Source organism: Urocitellus parryii, chromosome 3, assembly GCF_045843805.1.
Source record: "Urocitellus parryii isolate mUroPar1 chromosome 3, mUroPar1.hap1, whole genome shotgun sequence".
In the NCBI taxonomy this organism is placed as follows: domain Eukaryota; kingdom Metazoa; phylum Chordata; class Mammalia; order Rodentia; family Sciuridae; genus Urocitellus; species Urocitellus parryii.
In genome coordinates, this window is record NC_135533.1 from 75,258,265 (window position 1) to 75,282,695 (window position 24,431).

Genomic DNA, 24,431 nt, shown 5'->3' on the forward strand with positions numbered 1-24,431 from the left:
TATATCCCTAGCTCTTTTTATTTTGAAAACAGGGTTACTAGTCTTCCCAGGTTGGCCTCAAACTTGTGATCCTGCTGCCTTAGCCTCCCGAGTTGCTGGGAGTACAGGTTGTGTACCCAGTGCTAGGCACAAGATATTCTTTACCATAACAAAGATTACTGTTATGGTAAAGATTACTATAGGAAAAAACTTTAAGGGGGAAAATCTCAAATTCTTCAGATTTTATAAAGAAAAAAAAAAGCAGTCTTTTTTCATACTTTTTCCCTACCTGTGCTTCTGGGTAAAATTTATTCCTAAATTTATTTAAGTCTCATAAAATATTTCTCCATACATATGTATGGGCAGGGGATGGGGAGGGAGAGGGGGGATATTTGAGAGTTACAAACTGCCTAAAACTAAAATATCCAGTATTTGGGAATGTATTAATATCAGCACTGTTTTGTGTTTAATTTGTTGAACACAATGTTTTTGTTGAACACAATGTTTTTCTTGAAGGGAGTGGATGATAGACATTCAGAGATGTCCTCTGGATGTTATAAATTAGGCAAATCATTTGTATGTGGAGCTAGTTAAGGATAGGCATTGCCTACTCCCTGGTTCAGGAGTAGTTGGGCCCAAATATCCATGGATCAAATGTGGTTTTGATGGTGAGCTATGAGGAGATGGGCCTGGTGTGAGTGACAGATCTACCTTTGCTTCTTTCTAGTAGTAGTAAATGTCCCTTTTGCACAAAGATTATCATGGTATCAGAGAATCTAGTCTCTACCTACATCCATTGCATTGCATCTGAGATCAAGGGGTCCAAGTGGGCTAGAAGAGCATCCAAGATCCATTCTCTGGATGCATCTCTGGTGGGACACACAGTGACAGTTAAGATAGGGTGGCAGTGCCCAGAAGAGAGCTTGTTCATTAAGTTATTAGCAAGAGGAACAAGAGCATGGTGACAAGATGAAAGAGTATCAGAAACTGGGGGAGTTCCAGAACAAGCATAAAATTGCTGGGAAGGATGCTGAAAGGTTAATTTCTGACAGAAAACATGAGGACTCCTGTTATAATGATTTAGATTTAGCAGCAAAATGAGTAGAAGTATAATCTCATTTTTTTTGCCATAGGCTAATACGACTGCAACATAAAAATATAATGTCACTTTAAAAAATGGATTCATCTGCATTGTCTATGAGAATTGTAAATGATGTAGAATTGATAAACATTATCTATATGCATCAGATGTATTTATCTGTATTTTCCCACGTACAAAAAGTCATTTAATCTCTAGAAGTTCTTCTTGTATAAATTCACATTGTAATTGTTTTAGAACAACTCTTTCAAGAAAATGTGCACAGGATGATATACTTTTTTTTTTCTGTTTCTCTACACACACACACACAAAAAAAAACTAAAAAAAGTTAAACTTTTAGATTTTCTTAAGAAGGAGTTTTATATTTAAGGTTCAGCAATAGGTCAAAGGTGTTGAAAAGACATGAGAATGTCAATTACTCCTTCTCTCTTCCAACATGGTTTTCAGTTCATGTGCTGAGAATGATAGTTCCAAACTACTGCAGGAAAACAGCTTGAGGGGGAAAATCTCCAATTCTTCAAATTTGTCCTTTATCAATTGATTCATGGAGTTAGATCAAGACAATCCTTATTTATTAGTGATAAATAATTACATATTATAAAATTTCAGTGTGCCAAGAGTATAAAACTAGCTTCAAAATTGAATAATTGTTTGATATTAAGAAACAATTAAAAGTTAGTAAAATAAAATTCCATTTAGGCAATACCCACAACTTTGGGAAAGAGTAGCAGTATGCATAACTGCATAATTAACCCAGATCTTTTAATATTCATTAAGATTCACAAACCAGAGCTAAGAACAGTTGGTTTGCAGTTGTCCCTTCTTGCTATTATACCACATTGCATTTCTCTTAAATTTCTGATTTATGGAAGAATTTACGGTTATTCCCACGGGGATCCTCAAAACTTAAATTTGTTTACGTATTCTGGCTTCTTTCCAGATGTATGTGAACAGCAACTGATCCAAGAAACAAACAGTCGGAAATGTCTTTTTGAATAGCATTCCTTTACCATCAGGTCACACATACCTCCATTCAGTAAAACATGCCACCAAATTCCTGAGCTGGGCAGTTCAATAATGCATTTTTAAAACTCAGGTGGGATTAAAGAGAATGATTTTCTATTTAAACAAAAAAAGAAAAAGGAACTATGAATTTAACAGGGTCTTAAAAACACACACAGGATGGGGAAAAAAATTCCTCCAAACTATTGAAGAAAATTAGTAACACAGAGATTTTATCATCTATTTCCTCCTCCTCAAAGGAATGTTTTGTTATCCAGACTGAAGAGCTTGCTTTCAACAAAATTAAGGGCTCAGATGTAAAGAATAGAAAAGAATAAAATAAAATAAAAACGGAACAAACCAATACACCAACCAATTTCAATAGCTCATTTCATAATGAGATAGAACAAAGAACAAACTGGATAGCTCCAAAATGGCAGAGTTCCAGAAACCTCATTCAGTTAATCTACTAGATGCTTTGCCAAACTTTATCCAAATAACCCAATTATGACAGACGAGTGGAAATTCTTACAAAATTGGCCCCCATGTGGAATCTCCAACTATGTTTCCACTTGGGTCAAAAGATTCCAAGGAGTGTCCTTTGGAAGCTTTTGCCTTTGGGTTCAACTGCAATTTTGTCAAATGTAGAATGAAGGGATATATCCAGGTAAAATTCTAGACGTAGACTTATGTCACATTTTTTAAAGCATAGCAATAGTCCTATTTTTTTATACAATTTCCTAAAATATTATCCAAAGTAAAGGTCAGTCTGGCTTCCAGTGTACTGTGTAATGAGTCTATCTCTGCATCTGCTTTTTTGCAATTGTTATATCACAAGGTCAATACAGACCTACCTCAGAGAAACCCTGCGAGGGATTAATTAAGATTACATTGGAAGAAAGAATTGTATTAGACAAGCCAGGCTTCATCCATGCTGCTAAATAGGCCCAGATGTTTTAACAACTGACAGATTATTTGGTAGCATCCTCACTAAATAGAGAATTAATTTGCATAATGCATTTCAGCTGCAAGACATTTATAAAAATCAAAGAATACAATGTTTCAGATGGGAAGGGAAAAAACAATCTGGCTCCACTCTGGCCTTGCACATCCTACTGGCCACCATTCACTCAAAATTTTTCCTATAGAGCAAACATGGTGACTAAGAATTTCATGGCTAAAAAAGACTTTATACTTTTTCATTCCTCAGTATTTCTCTAGATCGTCCTTATTCCTGTAAAAAAGGTGAATTTCAGCTTTTTTCATGCCTTGTTGTACTGCTGAGGCATAATTACAGTCTGGAATTCTTGTTCATCACGAGAATACTTGCTTCCAGTTTTCATCTTCCACTTGTGTTATCCAAACATAACTGATCTTCATCGCTGAGGAAATACCAACAACTTTAGAGCTTATAGAAATGACATTAATACTCTTATGTGGGTATGGGTATCAGTCTTTGTTAATTTCACATGAAGATCCAAGGATGTTCTGAAATTTGTAGACCGGGGTGGAGATAGTCAAAGGAAAGGAATAAAGAAATACTGAATACGGAGTTGTATTCATTTTATTTCTTTTGTTAGTAAATAAAAACATTGAGCTCTATCTTTGAAAGCCTTTAAGGAATCTTAAAATAGTATTTTTGCAATATCATATAGCATAGTATTTAGAAATATAAGCTTTGAGGCCATATAATCAAATTTGATTACCCTTTCTACCACTTACTACTTTCGTGATTCTGAATTAATAACTTGTGTTGTTTATGTGTTGGTTTCCTCATACTTTGTTTTTGAGATGGGTTTTCACTGCATCCAGGCTGGTCTCAAACTCCTCGCTCCAGCAATCCTCCTGCTTTAGTATCCTGAGTTGCAAGGACTACAGGAATTTACTCTTCCTTTTTAAATGATGATAAATGTACTACCTAGAACACAAGGGTATTATTAAGAATAACATGTATTATCATGTACATAGAAAGCAGTGAGAACAGCTTTTGGAATACATTAAGTAACCATTCAATATGTGTTAATTATTTTAAATACCCATAATTTCAACTCAGGATCACTTCATAGCCCAGAAAATTTTACCTCTTTTGAAAACTTTTCTAAAACATTCAGGCCCATTTTTCTCTTTTAGAAGCTACTAAATATTGAATTTACTGTCGTATAAACTAAAAATAACCAATTTTAAAAACAAGGAAAAAAACTTACTAAATATTGAAATATCCTCAGAACCTTCCTGTACTTTGGGGTCATTGCTCTAATAATTCTCCTATAAGTACTCTGCTTTAGCAAAATGTGTGTCTCCAGACACTTCCTATACCTGTGGGGACATATAAACCACAGATTACCATAAATTTTCTTTCCTTGATTAACAAAGGGTGTAATAAGACTGAGTCCTCGCCAAGCGAGGTGGTGCATGCCTGTAATCCCAGCAGCTGGGGAGGCTGAAGCAGGAGGATCGGTGGTTCAAGGCCAGTGAGAGCAATTCAGAAAGACTCTGTCTTTAAATAAAATACAAAAAAGGGCTAGGGATGTGGCTCAGTGGTGAAGCATCTCGGGGTTCAATCCCCGGTACCAAGAAAAAAAGAAAAAAGACTCAGTCTTCAGTACTAGCAAAACCAAACAAGCACATTTATTTAACTCAGGTGTCTGCTGGAGGTCCACTGAACTGAGCAAGGTGGCTCTGCTGATCTCAGCTGGGCTCTCCAGCCAGGTGTGGTAAGTTGGAGGCCAGCTGGCCCAGGTGCTCCACCCAGGTGTTCCTCTTCCTGTGGCAGCAGGCTAGGCTGGTGTTCTTCTCACTATGGTGGCAGAAGTGTAAGAAAACAAGCCAAATGCATGCAGTATTTTAAAATTTAGCTACAAGTTTAGTTTAGTCAGTGGCACACCGTCATTTCTGACTCACTCCATGGGTCAAAACAGTTCTCAGGATGAATCCCAAAGTCAAGAGGTAATCACATAATCCTCCGGAGGAAGGAAAGGGGAGGACAAGAGTGCTTCTGAACAATAACACTCACCAAAGATGTCATGAAGTGAGCACAATACTCTTTTCCCCTGAGCTCAAATATAACTCTTGTATATTTAGTAGCCACTAAAATATAGCTGCTAGGAAACATGATAAAAATGACGGGAAGAAGAAAGAGATCTAACTTACACTTCTGGTTTATAATTTTTTATTATTTTACAATTTTTACAATATTTTTTAACAGAACAGTAGATCAGGAATCCAAATTCTAGCTTTCCAAACACTACTGTATTTTTGAGAGCATAATATTTGTTGCGACTAAATTTGAAAACATATGTACACATTAAAAATGAACAAAATGTCATTAGATTTAAAAATATAAATAATGTGTGAATAATTTCTGTGTTGTTTTGGAGAGAGAACATATTTAGAATCTTTATTAGTTTTTTTTTTACTTTTCATATTAAAAATATGGATACATTTTTCAGTTTTTAAACTAACATGTATAAGAATGTATACAAAATGGTACAATGCTAACCACCAGCTACATAGCCACTTCTAAAGTCATGCTAGTAAAGTAAAATTATTTTTTTCATTTATACTACTTATTTCCAAAATGAACTTTTAAAATGACTTCAGTCTTTCTTCCAAATAGGTTCTAATGGTTCAGTTAAAATGTTATCATTTATCCTTCCATAAATCCACAATTAGTTTCAACATTAGAACAGAATGAAATTTACACATTTTAATAGAAGATGTTCTTCAAGTTTATTTTCACAAAATGATTGCTATACTTATGTATGTGAAGTAAAATTTCACAGTGATAATACAGTAGAATCAAAAAAGAATTTTACTGTTAAACCAATGCAAAAATGCTTAAAACAATGGCTCTGACGGGATATAGAAGCCTGACTTTTACCTGTAGATGGGTATACTTGCATTACCTCTAAATTGAACACATTAATGGGGGGAGGACCTACTACCTCTTACCAATACAAGATGGTATTGCTCTGGCTTGAATTCCGAAGAAAATAAATTTCATTTAACTAAGTAGCATACATTTACATATAAAAGTCTTTCCACAAAACTTCCCACAACTAGAAGCAATTAAAGCAATTCTAAGGCATAACTACTATTCTTTTTTTAAGCAGTCTTGGAAAATAGAAACTGGACAGGTTTTAATTATACTAATTAAATTTATAAAGCATTGATAAAAACATAACTTCGATGTTACTTCTTTATCTCTTAACAATCAATAAAATAATTTATCTTTACATATTATCCAATAAGTCTCTCTATCCCTTAACTCCTGCCTACCATATGCTGGAAAGGTGGCTTGGAAGCCAGAAGCCCTAGGACTTCCATCTGGTTATAGGACAGAGGAGTCTCCCAGTCTTGTCTATTCCTAGATGCTCACTCCAAGCTTCTGACTTTCTGATGAACATGTCACAACCTCTCTTTTGGAAGTCTTTGCCAGGAGTCATTGTTATGCTTGGATGTAAGTTAAAATGTATGTCATTCTGAGTTTAAGCTCTGCCTCCTTTACAATGGAGCCCCATGACACTGGGGAAGGTAATTAAGATGCCTGAACCCCAACTTTCTCATCTGAACAGTGAAAGCAGAGGGGGGTGAGAATAGGGGTGGGTGGGTCTTGCTTTTTTTAATTTTCAATGTTGTGGATCACAGACGGGGCCAGATAAATCTGTGCCTGATATCATAGTCCCTTGTTGAGATCTATGTTGCCAGAGCTAGCACCTTGGACAGTAAAGTGACTATGCTGTACTGCAGACACAGCTAATGCTTCCCCTTCTGCCTTTCTCAGTATTTTCAAGGTCTTAAAACATGTTCTCTGAAGACTTCAACAGGCACAGGGTGTGGCCCTTGCTGCTGCTGCTCCTCTCATCACAGTTATCACCCCCAAAGGGACACAGATGTTCTAGCCAAACCTACACATTGCCCACATACTTCACTCTCAACAGTGTGAGTTAACTGTTTTGTGTCTCCTAACATCCCTAGAGAAAGTAAAAGTGGTGAGACCAGGCATATAGATCCAACCTACATTCAAACAATCCTTTTCATTTAGTAGAATGAATTACAATAATTATTCCATGCCCATTATAATCAACTCATGATTATTTAAATGTAAAATATGAATTCAGTTACTATACTGATACTTGAGGAATACATGGAAAAAAGAAATTTCACAAGGTTGATATTTTACCTTATTGTCTATCTTTAGGTGAAAATATTTCATGCAAGTTGTATAATTTCCACATGCAACCTAAGAACTGGTATAATGTGATCTATTTTTAAAAAATAAATATATGTATAAAATAAAAGGTATTTTAATGATTATATGCACATAATTGTTCAGTGTAAAGGAAGATATATTAATATTCAAGACCTATATGTCAATGGAAATTAGAAAGAATAAGAACTTGGTTTAACAAGGAGGCAGTATCTGAATTGAAAGAATAACTAATTTGACTCTATGATGTGCTTTACAAAAGGCTGCCAACCAGGAATGACTAAAAACACTGAACTTCTATGAAATCTTCCAGACATTTAAATGTAATTTCTCAGAAAAATGAGAGATTCATTAAAATAATGTAAATCAAAATTACATTTCATAAACCAAAGAGGATACAAAACTTAAAAATAATAGAAAAGCAGGAGGAGATTGCCTCTCCTTTAGAGATATAGAGGAACAGAAGGCAAATAGTGAAGAAAACTGAAACAGTTCTATTTCCTGTCACACATGCCCTGGTCTTTGTTCTGAAGGTGTGGAAAATATCAATATAACACAAAAAAGAAAAATATCAAATGGTGAAAAGACAATATTAGAAAATTGAGAAGTCTAAAGACTTATTTATCAGCTTCAATATAGTATGATTAATAAACAAAATTAAGATAATCACTGAAGATTTCTAAATTCTCATTCCTAGAAGGTTCATTATTTCAACTTGACCTTTCAGCCTTTGTTATTTTCTACCATGTACTCTTTCCTGGTTCAGGCAATTTATATTTGACACGCACAATTTCACAGAGAACAACACTTATCCACTTTTATAATCAAAGCATCACATACTATAAATCACAAGATATAGAAAATATTCTATCACATATAAGGGGGAGAAGGGAAGGGGATAAAACACAACACAGATACTTAAACAAATTAAGCAAATATTTTTGGATGCCTAATATCCTGTCATCTTCATGCTACCAGTAGCTGGCCAATGAGTGCAGAATTTCTTTCTTTAATTAAGGCAGCAATAATGATGGCACCTTGCCTTAAACTCTCCTGTAGCTTCTGCTCATCCTGAAAATAAGTAAAACAATAATTATTTCAGTACAAAAACATGACATACATTAAATGTGATAAGGAGCCACTTTGCAAGATCTGCTGCTGTATGGACTTGGAATTTTACAACCCTGAACTTTGCTAACTGGCATAAACTCAGTCCCCTAAATAAAGGGGAAGTGCTTTTGCAATTGCTTTTCATTACAGACAATATATATCTGCTAAAGATATAAAGAAAAATACTGATACAATTTCAAATGCTAACAGAAACAAGATTATTTTCCACTAATCCAATTTCTGACCAATTTTGGCTCTCCACTGAAGTGTGAATATTTCCTCAATGATGCAAGTGTTTCCTTCTCTTATTTCTGAGTGTTCTCCAACTTGGTTATGAACTGTCTGTGAGTACTGGCGTGGGGAAAACCTGTTGTTTGTGAAGTAAGGATCAGGAAAAATCAAGAAATTATCTCACAAGTTGCTAAGATGTGTTTTTTACCATTGAAATTATATTGCTTGTGAAAATCTGTTTATTCTAACTAGTTAGGCTTCCTGAATGTATGAAGATTATAATGTGAATGAAAAGGGAAAGTGGAGACAAAACTAGTAACTTTAAGTTCTCTACCTTATGAACTGTTATGTATTTTTAAAAAATGTATGGATATGGTAGTCCATCTATGAACTCTGGTGTCATTCTTAATACCCTATCCCAACATCCGATAGATCCTTACCATTTACTGCATCTACTTCCTACCACTTTTTGCCTCTTTGCACATAAGGATATGGTATTAAGGAGGACGACACTCCAACTACCACTGCCAGAAGAACAACGCTGTCCTCAGTTACAGGAACAGTCTCATAACAGTCTCTCTGGAGATGGGCCATCTTCTATCCCAATTCTCATGAAGCAGTCAAAATACTTATTTTAAAATGTATTTTAAGTGATTTTAAATTTTAAAATTACATTACTCTCCCACCTAAAATCCCTTGAAGGCTAACTTTTAGCCTCAGGAAAAAGTCTAATTCCTCTACCTGCTAATGAAACATCTATTATCCTTTCAACTTCTTGCCAGTCCCTTTAAATCATTCCATTCTCTAAGCCACATAGGACTATTTAAAATTGCCAACACAAACGGTTTTTCTGAGCTTGCATCCCTCTGCACCAGCTGATTCTTTTGCCATAAAAGCTTTCTAGCAACCCTCTTAGCTTGGCTAACCTAATTACTCTTTGTGGTTCAATTCAGGTATCTTTGACTCCTAAAATCTTTTCTGCCTCTTATCCTACAGCCCAGTTTGGGTGGGGTGACTGTTTCCACAGCTGCAAATTCCTCTAGCATACTGCATTTTAAGTCTTTTTAGTTGGCCACTTATTCCACCAGATGATGATTTTGTAATGTAAAGAATTTTTCATTTTATCTCTGAATATGGAACACTCAGCTCAATGCCTAACACATGGTTGCACTCCATAAATTATGAGAAATCCAAAGCAAAGAAGGCTCTGACTATGATAGAGATATCATCGCTCTTTCAGTTTAACTCATATGTTGACATTGACTGCTGTTTCTTACTGTGTTTACTCCTATTTGCATATTTAGCCTGAAGCCTGGCAATAGTACTGAGAGAAAGTATTCTTGAAGCATCACCACCAACACCATGCCTCCACCAACTCTGGCTCTGGGTTCTTTATCTATGAGGATGATGGTGAGAGGTCACCTCTGCTTGAGCTGTTCTTTCCCATCAATTTCCCCAGTATAGCTCAGTGGTAAACTCCTTGCCTAAAACATGCAAGGCCCTAGCTTCAATCACCAGTAGTGTAAAAAAAAAAAAAATCCATCAATTCATCCCTGGGTAGAACTGTGAAGACCCACAATGGCTGAATAGTGGGTTATTTTGCTTCTTGCAATTGGTTTTTATGTGACATTTCAATATTGGATTTAAAATATTTTTCTGGTTTCCAGAATATCACAAGTCCTAAATCACATATAAACAAATCATTGTAAAGTTAAGAATGTTTAGTCTTAAAATATTACATGCATATATTGAAGTAGATATCATCCATGTCACATCATTCATAAACATACAAAAAAGTATTCTAAAACTGAATGAAATGCAACCTATTGGCATGTATTTGTTATATTTGATCAATTAACTGTACAGTGTTGGAAGGTCTATAATTCATATTTACTCTCTAGTCTCATTTATTAAATTGATAACACAGATAATAATAATTAAGCCTTCCTCTTTGGGAATGATCAAGAATGCAAACAATAATAAATGCTAGCAAGGCTGTGGAGGAAAAGGAACAGTTGTACATTGTTGGTGGAACTGCAGATGAGTATAACCACTCTGGAAATCAGTATGGAGATTCCTCAAAACACTAGGGATGGAACAACCATATGACCCAGATATCTCATTCCTTGGTATTTTCCTAAAAGATCTAAGATTGGCACATTATAGAGATTTTACAGTAGCTAAATTATGGATTCAAACCAGGTCCCCATGAACAGATGAACAGATTAAGAAATTGTGATACATACACACACACACACACACACACACAATGGAGTTCTACTCAGCCATAAAGATGAATGAAATTATGGCACCTGCCAGTAAATGAATGGAAATGAAGAATATTATGCTAAGTGAAATAAGCCAAAATCAACTTAAAGGTTAAATGTATTCTCTCATATGAGGAAACTAGATTTAAAAATAAAGGAAAGGGGGAGGGAAGGATAGGACATTATAAAGATATAGGGAAAATCAGAAGTTTAGAAAAAGAAAATTGAGAAGCAGAAAGGAGGTATAGGAAAGGAGAGAATTCTTTTAAAGTTCTTTAAAACATCATGTTATGTGCACATAAATATACCTTAGGGAATTTCATTGTTATGCACAAGTAAAAAGAAGCAATCAAATATAAATAAATATGAGCAAAAGGAAGTCTAGTAGAGTAAGGAGAAGGAAAGGGGGAGGAAAAGGGGAATCAAATTCCATGCATGTATGAGTTTGTTGGAAAGAACCCAACTATTATGTGTAACTACAAAACTCTAATTAAAAAAAAAAGTCTATTTCTATAGCTCTTTTGAAACCAGTTTATACTTGTCATTATGAAAGCAGCACAGTAACAAATGAAGAAATTAAGTGTTTAAGATCTGGGTATTAGCAAAATCATATTTCTATACCAGAATAAATCTTATCTGCTCATTTAGATAGCTCTATAGCACATATTTTAGTTAATAACTTAAGATGTTCTCTTAAAGATTAATTTATTTCTGCAATTTTTACAGACTTTAGTTTGAAAGATTCAGTGAGAAGACTCTATGTCATTCCACTGATTGTTTTTCCATTTTGCCTGAACTCATTGGATTATTTTTTTCTCCTTAAAAATCTGGGAATTTAAAAACTGATTGGACAACATGGTAAGACACACACATACTCAGAAAATTCTATTATGCACAAAGATGCACAATTTATAGATTGTTAAACTCATCTTAAAACTCCTTCTCTTGATAACATAGAAAAATGCAAAGTCAAATGTTTCTCTTAAAAAAGCATTTTTCTAATGACTGGTGAAGTTAAGCATTTTGCTCATATACCTATTAAAGGCAAACCAAAACCACATTGAGATGTCATCTCATTCCAGATAGAAGGGCTATTATCAAAAAGGCAAAAGAAAAACAAATGTGGGCAAAGAAGTGAAGTACAGGGCACCCTTTCACACTGTTGGTGGGAAGGTAAATTAGTACAGCCATTATGAAAAACAGCATGGAGGTTCCTCAAAATATTAAAAATAGAACTGACTTCCAATAGTTCAACTACTAGCTATATATACTAAGGAAATAAAATCTTTATCTTGAACAGACCTCTACTGTTCTATGTTCATTATAGCAATATTCAGAATCACCAAAATACAAAATCAGCCTAAGAGTCCCTCAGTGAATGAATGGAAAAGAAAATGCCTTACATTTACATGATAGAATACTAGAAAGAATGAAATCCTGTCATTTCCAACAACATGGACGAACCTAGAGAACATAATGTTAAGCGAAATAAACCAGGTACTAAAAGACAAATATTATATGATCTCACAGAAATACACAGTAGAAAAGTTTTAACCAGAGGCTTGGGTGGTTATAGAGTAGGGAATAGATGAAGATGTTGGTCAAAGACTATATAATTACAGATAAGAGTGATTTATAAAATAACCCAGAATAGATGAATATATAGAGACAAAACTCAGATATATAACTGAGCAGGCTTAAGGGTAGAGGGAAAGCTTATGTGGGAAGTGAAGAGAAATGGGGAATGACTACCATTAGTTATGAAGTTTCTTTCTTGGGTGATGAAAATGTTCCAATCCTGATTTTTGTGATGATTGTACATCTCTAAACAAAATGAAAACCATTAGATTTCCTGCTTTTAAAGGGTGAATTATATTATATGTGAATCATACATCAAAAGTTGTTTTTGAAAAGTATGTATTGTTGCAAATGGATAATCAAAATATAACTTGTTTGAATCCCTTGAGGATGGTGGGGATCAGAGGATACATGAATGACAAATGAGAACATATAAAACATATGCTAGTCTTGATAGTCTTGCTCCACTCAACCTTACCCCAGACTATGAGAAAAACATCAGATAGATTCCAGAGGGTGCTCCTCATACCCCAAATAAGTACTCCTAAAAACTGTCAATGTGGAAGCTGAAAAAAGCCAATCTGAAAGCAGAATAAGGACTATTAGATATAGAAAGTGTGTATAGGAGGGGGGAGTAGAAAAGGGCAAGTTGACCAATGCGTGCTACACTTGTGTACAGAAATATCACACTGAATCCCATTAATACATACAATTCATATGTGGGATTAATAATATATTTTAAATAAAAGCTAAAACACTGTTCAAGATCCCCCAAAACAATGTCTGAAAAACTATCATGGCCAACAGCCTAAGGAGCAGAATTAAAAATAAGGTGGTACACTAAAACAGAAAATATAGTAGATGAAACAAAGAAAATCTGAATAAATTAAGAACTGTTGATAATAATATACCAATGTTGGTTCATTGGCATTACAGGGGAAACCAGGTACAGGGTTCACAGAAACTCTATATCATCTTAGTTTTTCTGTAGATCTAAAATATATTTTTTTTAAAAAAGTAATTTTTTCTTGATAGTAGAAATGGTTATGTGTTAGAATTATAAAACTTGTATTACAAAGGTTATTTGTGTGCACTTGCTCATTTGTATGTTCCTTGAATAAAATAGGATATTCCTTTAATAGATTATGCAACAGATAAAATGCTGGCATTCATATACCAACTTTGACAATTTTAAGTGGACTTTGAGAAAATTATTGTTGTATTAGCTCTCCATATATTTTGGTTTGGATCTTAAATGTCCTCCAAAGGCCCATGTGATAAAGGCTTAGCTATTGGGAGGTGCTATTGGGAGGTAGTGGAACCTTCAGGAGTCTGGGCCTGGGAGAAGGGCATTGGGAGTGACAGTGGGACCTTGGCCACTACTTCTTTTCCTCTCTGCTAACTGGCTGCCACAAGGTGATCAAGCCTTCTCTACCAAGTGCTTCTCATATTACATGAGATAATATGTCCCCAAGGACATCATGGACTGAAACGGAGCCTTGATAAACCAACCTTTCCTCCTCTAAGATGTTTATCTTGGATCTTTGTTACAGGATCAGAAAGCTGACTAATACCACATATTCATCTAAAATCAGGATAATAGTATTACCTATCTCACAGATGTTGTGTGTGTGTGTGTGTGTGTGTGTGTGTGTTGATGAATTAGATGAGACACATAGTGAAGCACTCACACCTACTAAATATTCAATATTAACAGGTAATGAATATTATTTTTATTGGGTGTACTGACTTCAACTATGATAGAGAAGCTGATTAACATACACAACTATCACAACTATCACATCTGAAAAATTACTGATTGAGTTCTTGCATAGTAACAAAAGCCTGGTCTATAATCCTTGAAAAAAAAAAAAAAGCCTAGTAGCTAACATTCACAACAAATGATTTATTGAGATAATTTTTCCAAAATACAAAGAGACCAGAGAGAGAATAGGAAATGCCTTTGAGCATAAAAGATAGATTACAATTTTGAGTTGGCAAGATGGGCTGAATTTGTGCAATGTGCAAGTAATGTCCCTGACAGGAAGCAGTTGCACAAAAGTCCTAATAATTTGCTAAAAATCCTCCTTTAGTCCTTGCTCAGCTCCTAACTCCATGTCCAGTTAAAGACTCAAATGAAGACTTGCAGAGAACAATGGCTGGGAGGCTGAGAGTTGAGCAGAGAATTCAAAGCTGCACTGGGCTGGGGAGGAAGAAATTAGATTTGAGTTTAGCTAGAATGAAGAGACCTTGGTGTACACCTACAGCTTCCAGTTGAGATCTCTGAAAGGCCATGACCTTGGCTTAGGAATAAAGGCAAAACTGAAGTGGACTTGCCCCAAGAAAGTAACAACTTCCACAGATCAAGGTGATCTCCAAGTAATACAACTGCCTGCAGGAACAAATTTTTATATTCTTTACTGGAAGCTAAAACAATCTAGAGCGTTTATGTTTTGTTACTAAAGTGTGGCATGGAACAAAACACTACTAAACAAGCAAAAAAGCAGCAGGCAAAGAGACAGGGGGAAAAAGGAACCCATAATTAAGAGAAAATGAATAATCAATTTAAACAGATCCAGAAATGATATTCATTCTGGAATCAATATGCAAGGGTTTCAAAACAACTGTAATTCACATGCTAAAGAACAGAAGAAGAAATGTTGATGAAAAGGGAAAATTAACATTTTGAACATAGAGTCTATAATAAGGAATATTTCTAAATTTTAAAAAATGAGACTTGAAATTAAGAATTATCTGGACAGGTTTAACAAGAGACAGAGAGAGACAGAGAGTATTAGTGCTCTCAAAGACAGGTTAAAAACAACAATAATAACAAAAAGCCTGAGTCAAGGCACAGAAGACATACTGAATTTGTATCATAACCATTCTTATAGTGGCACATCAGTATCATAAGCATTTCAAGAAATGTGTTAAAAAGTAAATAAAAGCTACCCAAATTTAATTTACCAGGAGTTAATTCACTTTGATACTTCAGCAACTTTAATTTCCAGGGTTCAGGTTTCTCTCAATTTCAGTTCATTAGCTATGAAGAGCATAAACTGTAGAGACTGCATACCATTGTTTATGTATTCACACATAAAAAGCAAAGGAATGTGTTTGTTGAATAAAATTAAAAAAAAAAAAACAACAGGAGGCTATTTAATGCTATAAGATGTACTAAGGTATGCATTTTTTTCTTAAGTTTAAATTATTGTCATGACTATCATTACTTGTTTAATCATCCTGTTAACTTCCTAATAATGTCAATATTTTTTAATTTCAAAAATTCAAAACTCTATCCTCTCATACAATAAGAAAAATTTAACTTATAACTGAAAATACAGCATTAACTCTTTTTCTTGGTTACAACTATATTATAGCAAAAATAGACACGAGCTTAAAAGGGAATAAAGCATTCTCTGTAAGTAGTCAGTTTTCTGAAAATATGCAAAAGAAAAAATATCAAATGCTAAAATAAATATTTCTGGATGATGGATTTTATGACAATTTTTTCTTTGTGCTTTGCTATATTTAAAAAATCTCCATAATGAATTTATTTTATGCTTCTCATGAGAAAAACAAATCATTTTAAATTTAGTTTTAAATTTGTTTGGGCTCAGGAATTCAATTTGTTTTAGCATATAAAATAAAAAATATAAAACATTTTCCAAATTTCCAGAGAGCATTTCTCTTCAGAAATATGTTCAAAATCTGTAAAAATAAATATTTATTTTCTTAAAAATTCTAATCTTCGTAAAAGGCCCCCAAAAGAATCATATTAAAAATTTATAAGTCTTAGACTTATATTGCATGAAATTTTATGAAAAATATTGTGGAAGTCAAGCTAAAAGTAACTAAAGATTTGTACTTAATTTTATTCAGCATCTACCAATAGTTCACTGAGACCTTAAAAAGTTTCTTAAAAGTTGGATTTTAAGAATATTAGGAAAAGTACCAAAAAGAAAAAAAAAACATAAAATGCTATTTTTAATGTTCTACATCCTCAAACTAAGTTATTCAGGGTTAGAGTTTATTAAGAGTCTTACCTAGAAACTTTTAGTTAGCTATCTCTCTATCTCCTACACAATTTCAAGATGAAGTTCAAGATTAGGATGAAATATACATGGTTAGATGAAAGATGAACAAAAGAAAAGTTCTAAGTATAGTTATGTCTTAAACAAATAGGATAATTCTAAATGTAGTCATAGTGATTCTGTTTTGTCAGTGGAATCCTGTATAGTGCTTTGGTCTTTCATATGTTTTTATCTTGACTTTATTGTAAATTGATGTCTTTATTTGACTGTATCTGTTATCTTTAGCAAAGCAGTGTGGTCTGAATGTAGCAATTCTCAGGGGACTTCTAATCCTTTATCAAACTTTAAGCAAAGCAAGGAAAGTAGAGGTCCTTTAATTTGACAGGAGTTTGGGAATGACAGCAATACCTCAATAACTCCTGTCAGCTATTTTTTTTAACCTCCTCTGCAGCTTCCTCCATGATGTTTGGACCAGTAACAGCTGCAGTTCCAGAAGTAAATTACCAATAAGTCACAGTCTACAAATAAATATACCAGTTGTTGATATTCTATGATACTTGTGTTTTCACAGCTCCTTAGTAACTGTCCCTTTTAATTTTCTCAAAAGACAAGTTTTGAAGAAACTATTCCCAGAGGGAGCATTTATATTTTAAAACACTTTTTAAAGTATATTTTAAATATTAAATCTTGTCACTGTCTTATGCAAATGTTAAGTACTTAAAGAAGTGTAATTAGGCTGTTAAAATCCAATTTATGTAGATTTTATAGAATTCTGTCTAAAACAATAGTAGGAAGAACTATGATGCCATTGTTCTTCAAATCCTTATAGACACTTGAAAGGAAATTTTTAGAAATAATCATCTTCCATAGACATCACTCTTATAGAACACAATGCATTCTGTTAAAAGAACTATAAAGTTAAAATGTATGTGTATATATTTAGGCTTCAGATGTTTCAGGAGATTACACAATCCTTCTGGAAGGGTAAACATTGCATTGTTTAAGCAAATTCCATACCTAACACCTAATTCAATTTCCATGAGTTACAAAATTGTTCTGAAATTCAGATTGCTTACTGTTCAATACTAATATCAGTTTGTGATCTTGTTTTGGTAAACCCATGTGAATTTTTTCTCTAAATGTTACAAAATTTCAAAGACACTAAATAAATAAAATTGCTGCAGCTATATCTATACATATGTAACCTTATTCATAAATGTGCAGTGTACACAAATCTTAAGTGGCAGACTTTATAAACTTCCAACCAAGCTTGTTAATGATCTTACAACAGTAATACTACTAATATTAAAAAATTTCTCTCATATCAGTATATATGTATCTATCTATATATCTATATATATATATAGATATCTCATATCAGTATATATCTATAGATAGATATATACTGATATGAGAGAAAAAAATTGTAGTGGTGACATACTGTCCCCTAGTGGCGATAAAAAGAAATGTTCAGTATTCCTCAATTTCTGAAACTACAAGAAAAAGCAATCACCTATTGATAGGGTTTGAGAAAAACAAAACAGCCCTCTCCAAATGAAAAGCATTTCCCCCGTGCTCCTTTGAAATAACTGCCTCCAAAAAATCAAGATAACACAATACTAGTAAAAATGTACTTGGATTTACTGATTAGCTATCATCATACAACAGTTTTAATTTCCTTTAATCTCCAAGTCTAGCACAGGACCTGACAATACAATAGTTGCTCAATAAGTTTCTGTCAAATGAGCTAATTAAGAAAAAAGAATTAACCTGGGATGGATAAAACAGAAACAAGACCCTGGGAACAGAATTGATACTTTGCTGAACAGAAACTGAAATTAGAAATAGTAAAAAATTAGTAAAAACTCAAACCCCCAAACCAGAGTATGCAACACAAGATTACAAATGGGGTAAAATGAGGGCAGCCAAAAGCACCAGACATCTGGTCTGAGGCCCAAGCAATTAATTATTGTATAAAATTTCTAGATCTGGAACTTATCAAACTATCATACTTTATTTTTTACAACATTATTTATAATATCAATTCTACAGCTTAATAAAGTTGAAAAAGTGGTCTCATAAACAATGTTCCTTTGAATTAGCAAAACTGTTTTAATCTTGTACAACTCACCCAACAGTTACCACATCCTACAAGTTTTCTATTGTGACACTCTCACCAGTTCATCAGTGGTACTCCAAACATGCTAAACCTCCATATATATACAGCATTCTATACCTAGATTTAGTAGAATGGCTTCTATTTGCCCGTGGCTACTGCTCTAAGATCACTAGAACAACTATTTTAAACCATATTATTTTCAGGATTTCATCTTAGCATTCAAAAGACCACACATAATCAACCTCATCCACCCTTCTAACTGCAATTCTCAAACCTATACTATAAAGAATTCGCTTTCTTAGCAATACTGATTTAATCACTATCAACACCTCCAGAAAAAATGGCTTCCAATTAATTATCTAATTTAGATTACTTTCAAAGATCCAACTGTAACAGGGTCACTTATGAAGTCATCTACTTAACCCATCAGCAATTCATGTTGTTATAATTTTCCTCAAAATTCCTTAGTAATATTTTTATTAGTTTTGCATATTTACCCAAGTTATTTTTTCCACTAAAATGTACCAAAAGATAATTCTCCCAAGTTGTGTTCTAACCTCAAATAAAATAGTATGTTCATACTATATATAATTAATAAATATTTACTAACTAGATTGATTATCTAATCCTATAAAGATCCAACTTTATAAACAACCATTAAAACATCTTTCAAACATTAAAAATTTAAAATAAATAATGTAAAATAAATAAAATCCTAAAATGAGAAAAATCTGTATCTGTATTTGGAAACAGGAAAGGATGTCAAAAAACAAGGAATTTGTGCTGCATGATTTTCCCTCCTCTGAAAGAATATCTGGTCTTAGAAGTAAGCATAAGGGACTGAAAAACATATATTAATATCTCAATTCAAGGGAACAAGGGCAGATAACAAGGGAGACATCCTCTTACACAGGGTGACTTTATAAACAAACAAGCAACAATAGATATTGGTTGGCAATAGTTACTGTTTTAGATAACATGATAAATGATACAAAGGCCGGAAAGCCTATTTAAAGCATTTATTAAGTGGATGTTAGGAGAATAACATTAATAATTTAACTGATGAAAGACTGGTTAAGTTTTGTTCCCATAAAATTTAGTTTCAAAGAGATTTGTTTTTTCTTTCTTTTTTTTTCTTTTTGGTGTGTGTGTGTGTGTGTGTGTGTTAGTCAGCATTTCATTACTGTGACTTAGATACCTGACAAGAACAACTTAGAGGAGTAAGTTTATTTGGTTGCAGTTTCAGAGGTTCAGACTACTGTAAGTCAACACCATTGCTCTGGACCTGAGTGAGGCAGAACATCATGATGGAAGGGTGTGGTAGAGAAAAGCAGTCTGCTCCTGATAGCCAGGCAGCAGACAGGAAGAGCTTGACAAGTCAGGTATAAAATATAATTGCCAAAGGCACATCCCCAGTGAGCTACTTCTCCAGCCATGCCTCACCTGCCTACAGTTACCACCCAATAATCAACTTAAATTATTAATTCATCAAATGGATGAAACTACTCCTAAGGTTACAGCTATCATTATCTAATCCTTCGAATATTGCTACATTGTCTCACACATGAACTTTTGGGAAACACCTCATATCCAAAACATAAGAGCTTATTTGGGTTTTGTTTGTTTTGTTTTGTTTTTAAATGTGCTGGGGACTGAACCCAGAGCCTTGCACTATAGGTCAGTGCTCTACCATGAGCTATATCCCCCAGGCATTAGTATCAAATTTTTAATTAGAAATTTAATGCAATAAAAAGGAACTCAAATGGGAAATGTACCCATTCAAATATATGTACTTGGTAGAAAAATGGAGAGGGGGGAGGGGAGGCGAGAGAGTGTGTGTGTGTATGTGTGTGTATGTCTGTGTTGGGGGAATTATTGATAGAAATTTATGTTCAATTAATAAAGAAAAGACCTGTGGTTAATGATCATTAGACTCTTTGAGTGCTGGCTAAATGGGTTGGAAATTAGTATGTAAAGTCTCCAAGTTTCACAAAAACAAACAACAAAAAATTAAAATTATTTTAATTTTATTAAAATAAAATTTTACATATTAAAAACACTGTTGAATATTAGAAAAAAAACTCAAATGATGGACCAGACATTAAATTAGATATAGCTGGAGAGAGAATTACTGAAACTGAAGACAGAATTAAGGAAATTACCTAAAATGAATATGCAGTGGAAAATGTAAAAGGGGGTAAAGAAGTTTGGAAGATATTACTAATGTTTAACATATATTTAACCAGAATCTCCAAAAGGGAGAATAGACACAATGAGGAAAAATAATAAAGGAGATTGGGTCTAAAATTTTCTATAAGTATGGAACACATGGATTCATTCACAAAGGAAACCTAGTGAGTCTCAAAGTAGATAAAAAGGAAAATTTTTAAAAAGGAAAACTTTGGAGCACTAAATTAAATAGAACATTAAAGTAGACAGAAAGAACATATCTATAGATGACAATTTAAGTCTAAAATCATTTTTTACTACAATGATGACAGCAAAAACAAAATGACATTTTTGAAGTGCTAAAAGCAAAATGCAAAAAATAACCCCTCCAAATGCTATAGAATTAGAATGTTTAGACATACCCCCCATGTGCAAACTATTTTTCCAAGAATGAAGATAAAATACATGTTCCCTCAGATTAACATAACATTGGAGCTCACACATAAAAATCCTACTGGCTAAATGATGTACCTTAGGTAGAAGGAAAAAAAGTCTCAAAAGTCTAAGAGAAAGACATGGCAAATAAAAAAATAGCTTTAAAATAACTATGTAAATGTAAAAACAATCAGTCTCCAGAAAAAAAAATAAAATAAAATCTAAATATAGAAGATATTTAAAAGAACAAGATAAAAATACTGGATAAGAACAGTAACATAAAAGGTGGGAGTTGAGTGAATAAACTTAAAATGACCTAAAACTGAATAAAGATTTGGGAACGTGACTAAAATACTATCTTTAAATTGTCATATAAACATGCAAAATTAAATTTTAAAAGATCTACTAGATGTCTAAAAATAGGATGTAAAACTTCTAAAAAAGGAGAAAAAAAAGGAATAAAAACCACTAGGGGCTTGGAGGTGGCTAAAGCCAGTGGGGTTTCTCAAAATGAGAGGAGGAGGGAGAGAGGAAGAGAGAGAGGGAGAGAAGGAGAGGGAGAGAGGAAGGGGGAGAGAGAGAGAGAGGGAGAGAGAGAGAGAGGGAGAGAGGGAGGGAGGGAGGGAAGGAGAGAGAGAGAGAGGGAGGGAGGGAGAGGACTAGAGGGGAGGAGAGGGAGAGAGAAACACCCAATGTTAATGAGCCCTTATATTCCTGCACTGTCAGAAATTTTTGCGGCTAAAGCAGTCTGAAAGAAACATGGACAGAAGGATGAAGGGGATATTTGGGTATAAAATTGATCTAAACTCACCACTCAAAAAGGCAAGCCTGACTGAAGTGTGAAGACACAAAAAAGTCTGGTTGTGTAACCAGCAGAACTGATCTATACTTGATTTTAAGTGGCAGCCTACTCCTGGGAGAGAGAAGCACACGAGTAGAGAAAAAATCTATGGCAATTGAATATTGAAAGGGAAAAGAACCAAGAGGGAAAATAATTAGGGTCCTGAGATACAAAAGAGAACTAAACATAGGAGGACACATAACTCCCTCCAACATTAAGACAAATTACCTTCAACACCTGCATATTGCTACACTGACAGAAGAGGGCAGCATTGATTTAGGTATAAGTAAATTAGGGAACTCACAAAAAATAAATGAAAAATAACTGAATCATAGTATTTCACAAAAAAGAAAAAAAAAAGATTCAACCACCCTCTCACCCAAGGAGAAGGGGACTACAAAGCAGAAGCCTGAAAAGCATTTTTACATAATTGTGACTATCAGAAACATTCTAGTTTCACATACTCCAAAATAAATATCAACAAACAATTAGTTGCACAGGAGTTGAGAGTGATCCAAAATGGATTATAAACATCATCAACTGAACTGAATTATTTTTTAAATAACCAGACTGAAGAAGGTGGCAAGAAAATAATCAAATTTAGAAAATTGTACTTTTATTCTATCCTGTAGGAGTTGTATACAAGTATTATCCTCTAGTAAATTTGTCTTCCCAGAGGTATGGGCTATAAATTCCGAAATTACACTTCTGTGTATTTTAGGTTGAACAAGTAAGAAAACAAACTTTGAGGAATAAGTCTATATATAAGGGAAGGAGGATGCTAGAAAGATCCCATGATGTTGCATTGTGGAAATAAAGATGTTAGGGTAAACTCATTGTCTTAATTTAGAATATATATTACATAAAAATATACACATGGATATAGAAAGAGATGACTATATTTCTGTATGTAAAAATACATACAATTCCTAGTTCTATCCACTGAAAGGGAATACACATAATGACACACTAGGAACAGTAAGCACTCTTAGTGCTCAGATCATGGTTTCTAAATACCATCTTTTAATAAAAGAAATGTGGACTTAGAGAAATTGCTGATTCCAAGGATAAACAAGGGAAAGGACAAGATGTGAATTATCTCTTGGTGCCAGAAAGTAAGGAAGTATTCAAAATTTGATGAAGTCATTGCAAAAACAATAGAAACGCCCAACAAAGGATCTCACAGTTAAATCTGTGAAAACTGGAACAAAATAATACTAAAAAGTAAAATATATAAAATATCCACAAGTTCATTGAGGAAAGAATGAAGGAAGGAAGAAGGAACAGGCAGACCAATGGCATAGAAGAGAAATCTTATTATAGAATTGCAGTTAATAAAAAGTAGAACACTGATAGAAACAGAAAAACACAATTCGACAAGCAACATCATATAATGATTTTCAATAAGAATCATCAATGTTTACTAAAAATTAGCCTGAAAAAGTATGATAAAAATCAGGATTTTACATTATCTCAGGGTGTCTCCCATAAATGATAATTCATGATAAAGGTAAAAATAAATTCTCAGTGGCAAAAACCTGGCAGACATCACCTTACCCAGGTGATCAAAGTTAAAATCAACAGTAATGAGACAGATAAACATCATATGGCTCCACACATGATGAACTGAGAAAAACACAACATTACTTCTGTGGTTTTCTTGCTGAAAACACTTATACTGTGTTTATTCACCAAGAAAGAGCAGGGAAATCTAAAATGAGAAATTGTACAAAATAACAAGCTAGTATGTATCAAAACAAAGTCACTAAAGACTTAAAAGAAACTCAGAGTACATGATAACAAAATGCAACCTGTGTTTTAGAATTAGATCCTGAACCAGAAAAATGTTTATTAGTAAAACAAGCAACAAAACTTGAATAAGACTGAAAGATGAAATAATAGAGTTCAATCAATTTTAAGGTCCTGATTTTCATAGTATGGTGAAATAAGGTATCAGAGCATTAGGAATTCTGAGTCAAGAGTACACACAAATTCTTTATATAGTTTTTGGAACTTTTGGTAAAATGGAAATGATCTCAAGGTGAAAGTTAAAAATGATAAAAAATTTAAAAAATGAAAAGACAATTTAATCAAGTCATTAAAAAAATACTAGAAAAGTGGGACAAACAGAAAGCAAACAGCTCAGTGAATAAAACAAATCCAAATATTTCTCTAATTTCAATAAAGGTAAATGGTCCAAGCTAATGGGTGGAAGCACAGATGTTGTCATGTTAGATTGAACACTAAATGCAGCCATATCACCTTTTTATCAGTCATGACAAAAACACAAGGACACAAAGGGCTGAAACTTAGTGACTACAGGATATACACCAGACAGGCATTTACCAAAATAAAGCA

The 24,431-nt window shown here is 33.6% G+C and overlaps 1 protein-coding gene across 2 annotated transcripts in view; it reads right to left on the minus strand.

Moving 5' to 3' along the window:
- Window positions 1-5,240: 5,240 nt before the first annotated feature.
- Window positions 5,241-24,431, minus strand: part of Crppa (CDP-L-ribitol pyrophosphorylase A) — a 281,597-nt gene continuing 262,406 nt past the window's right edge. For both annotated transcript variants that reach the window (XM_026408688.2, XM_026408708.1), the window contains exon 10: window positions 5,241-8,360. In XM_026408688.2, coding sequence (XP_026264473.2) covers window positions 8,256-8,360 — 105 coding nt within the window. In that variant the 3' untranslated portion in view covers window positions 5,241-8,255. The remainder of the gene's footprint in view (window positions 8,361-24,431) is intronic.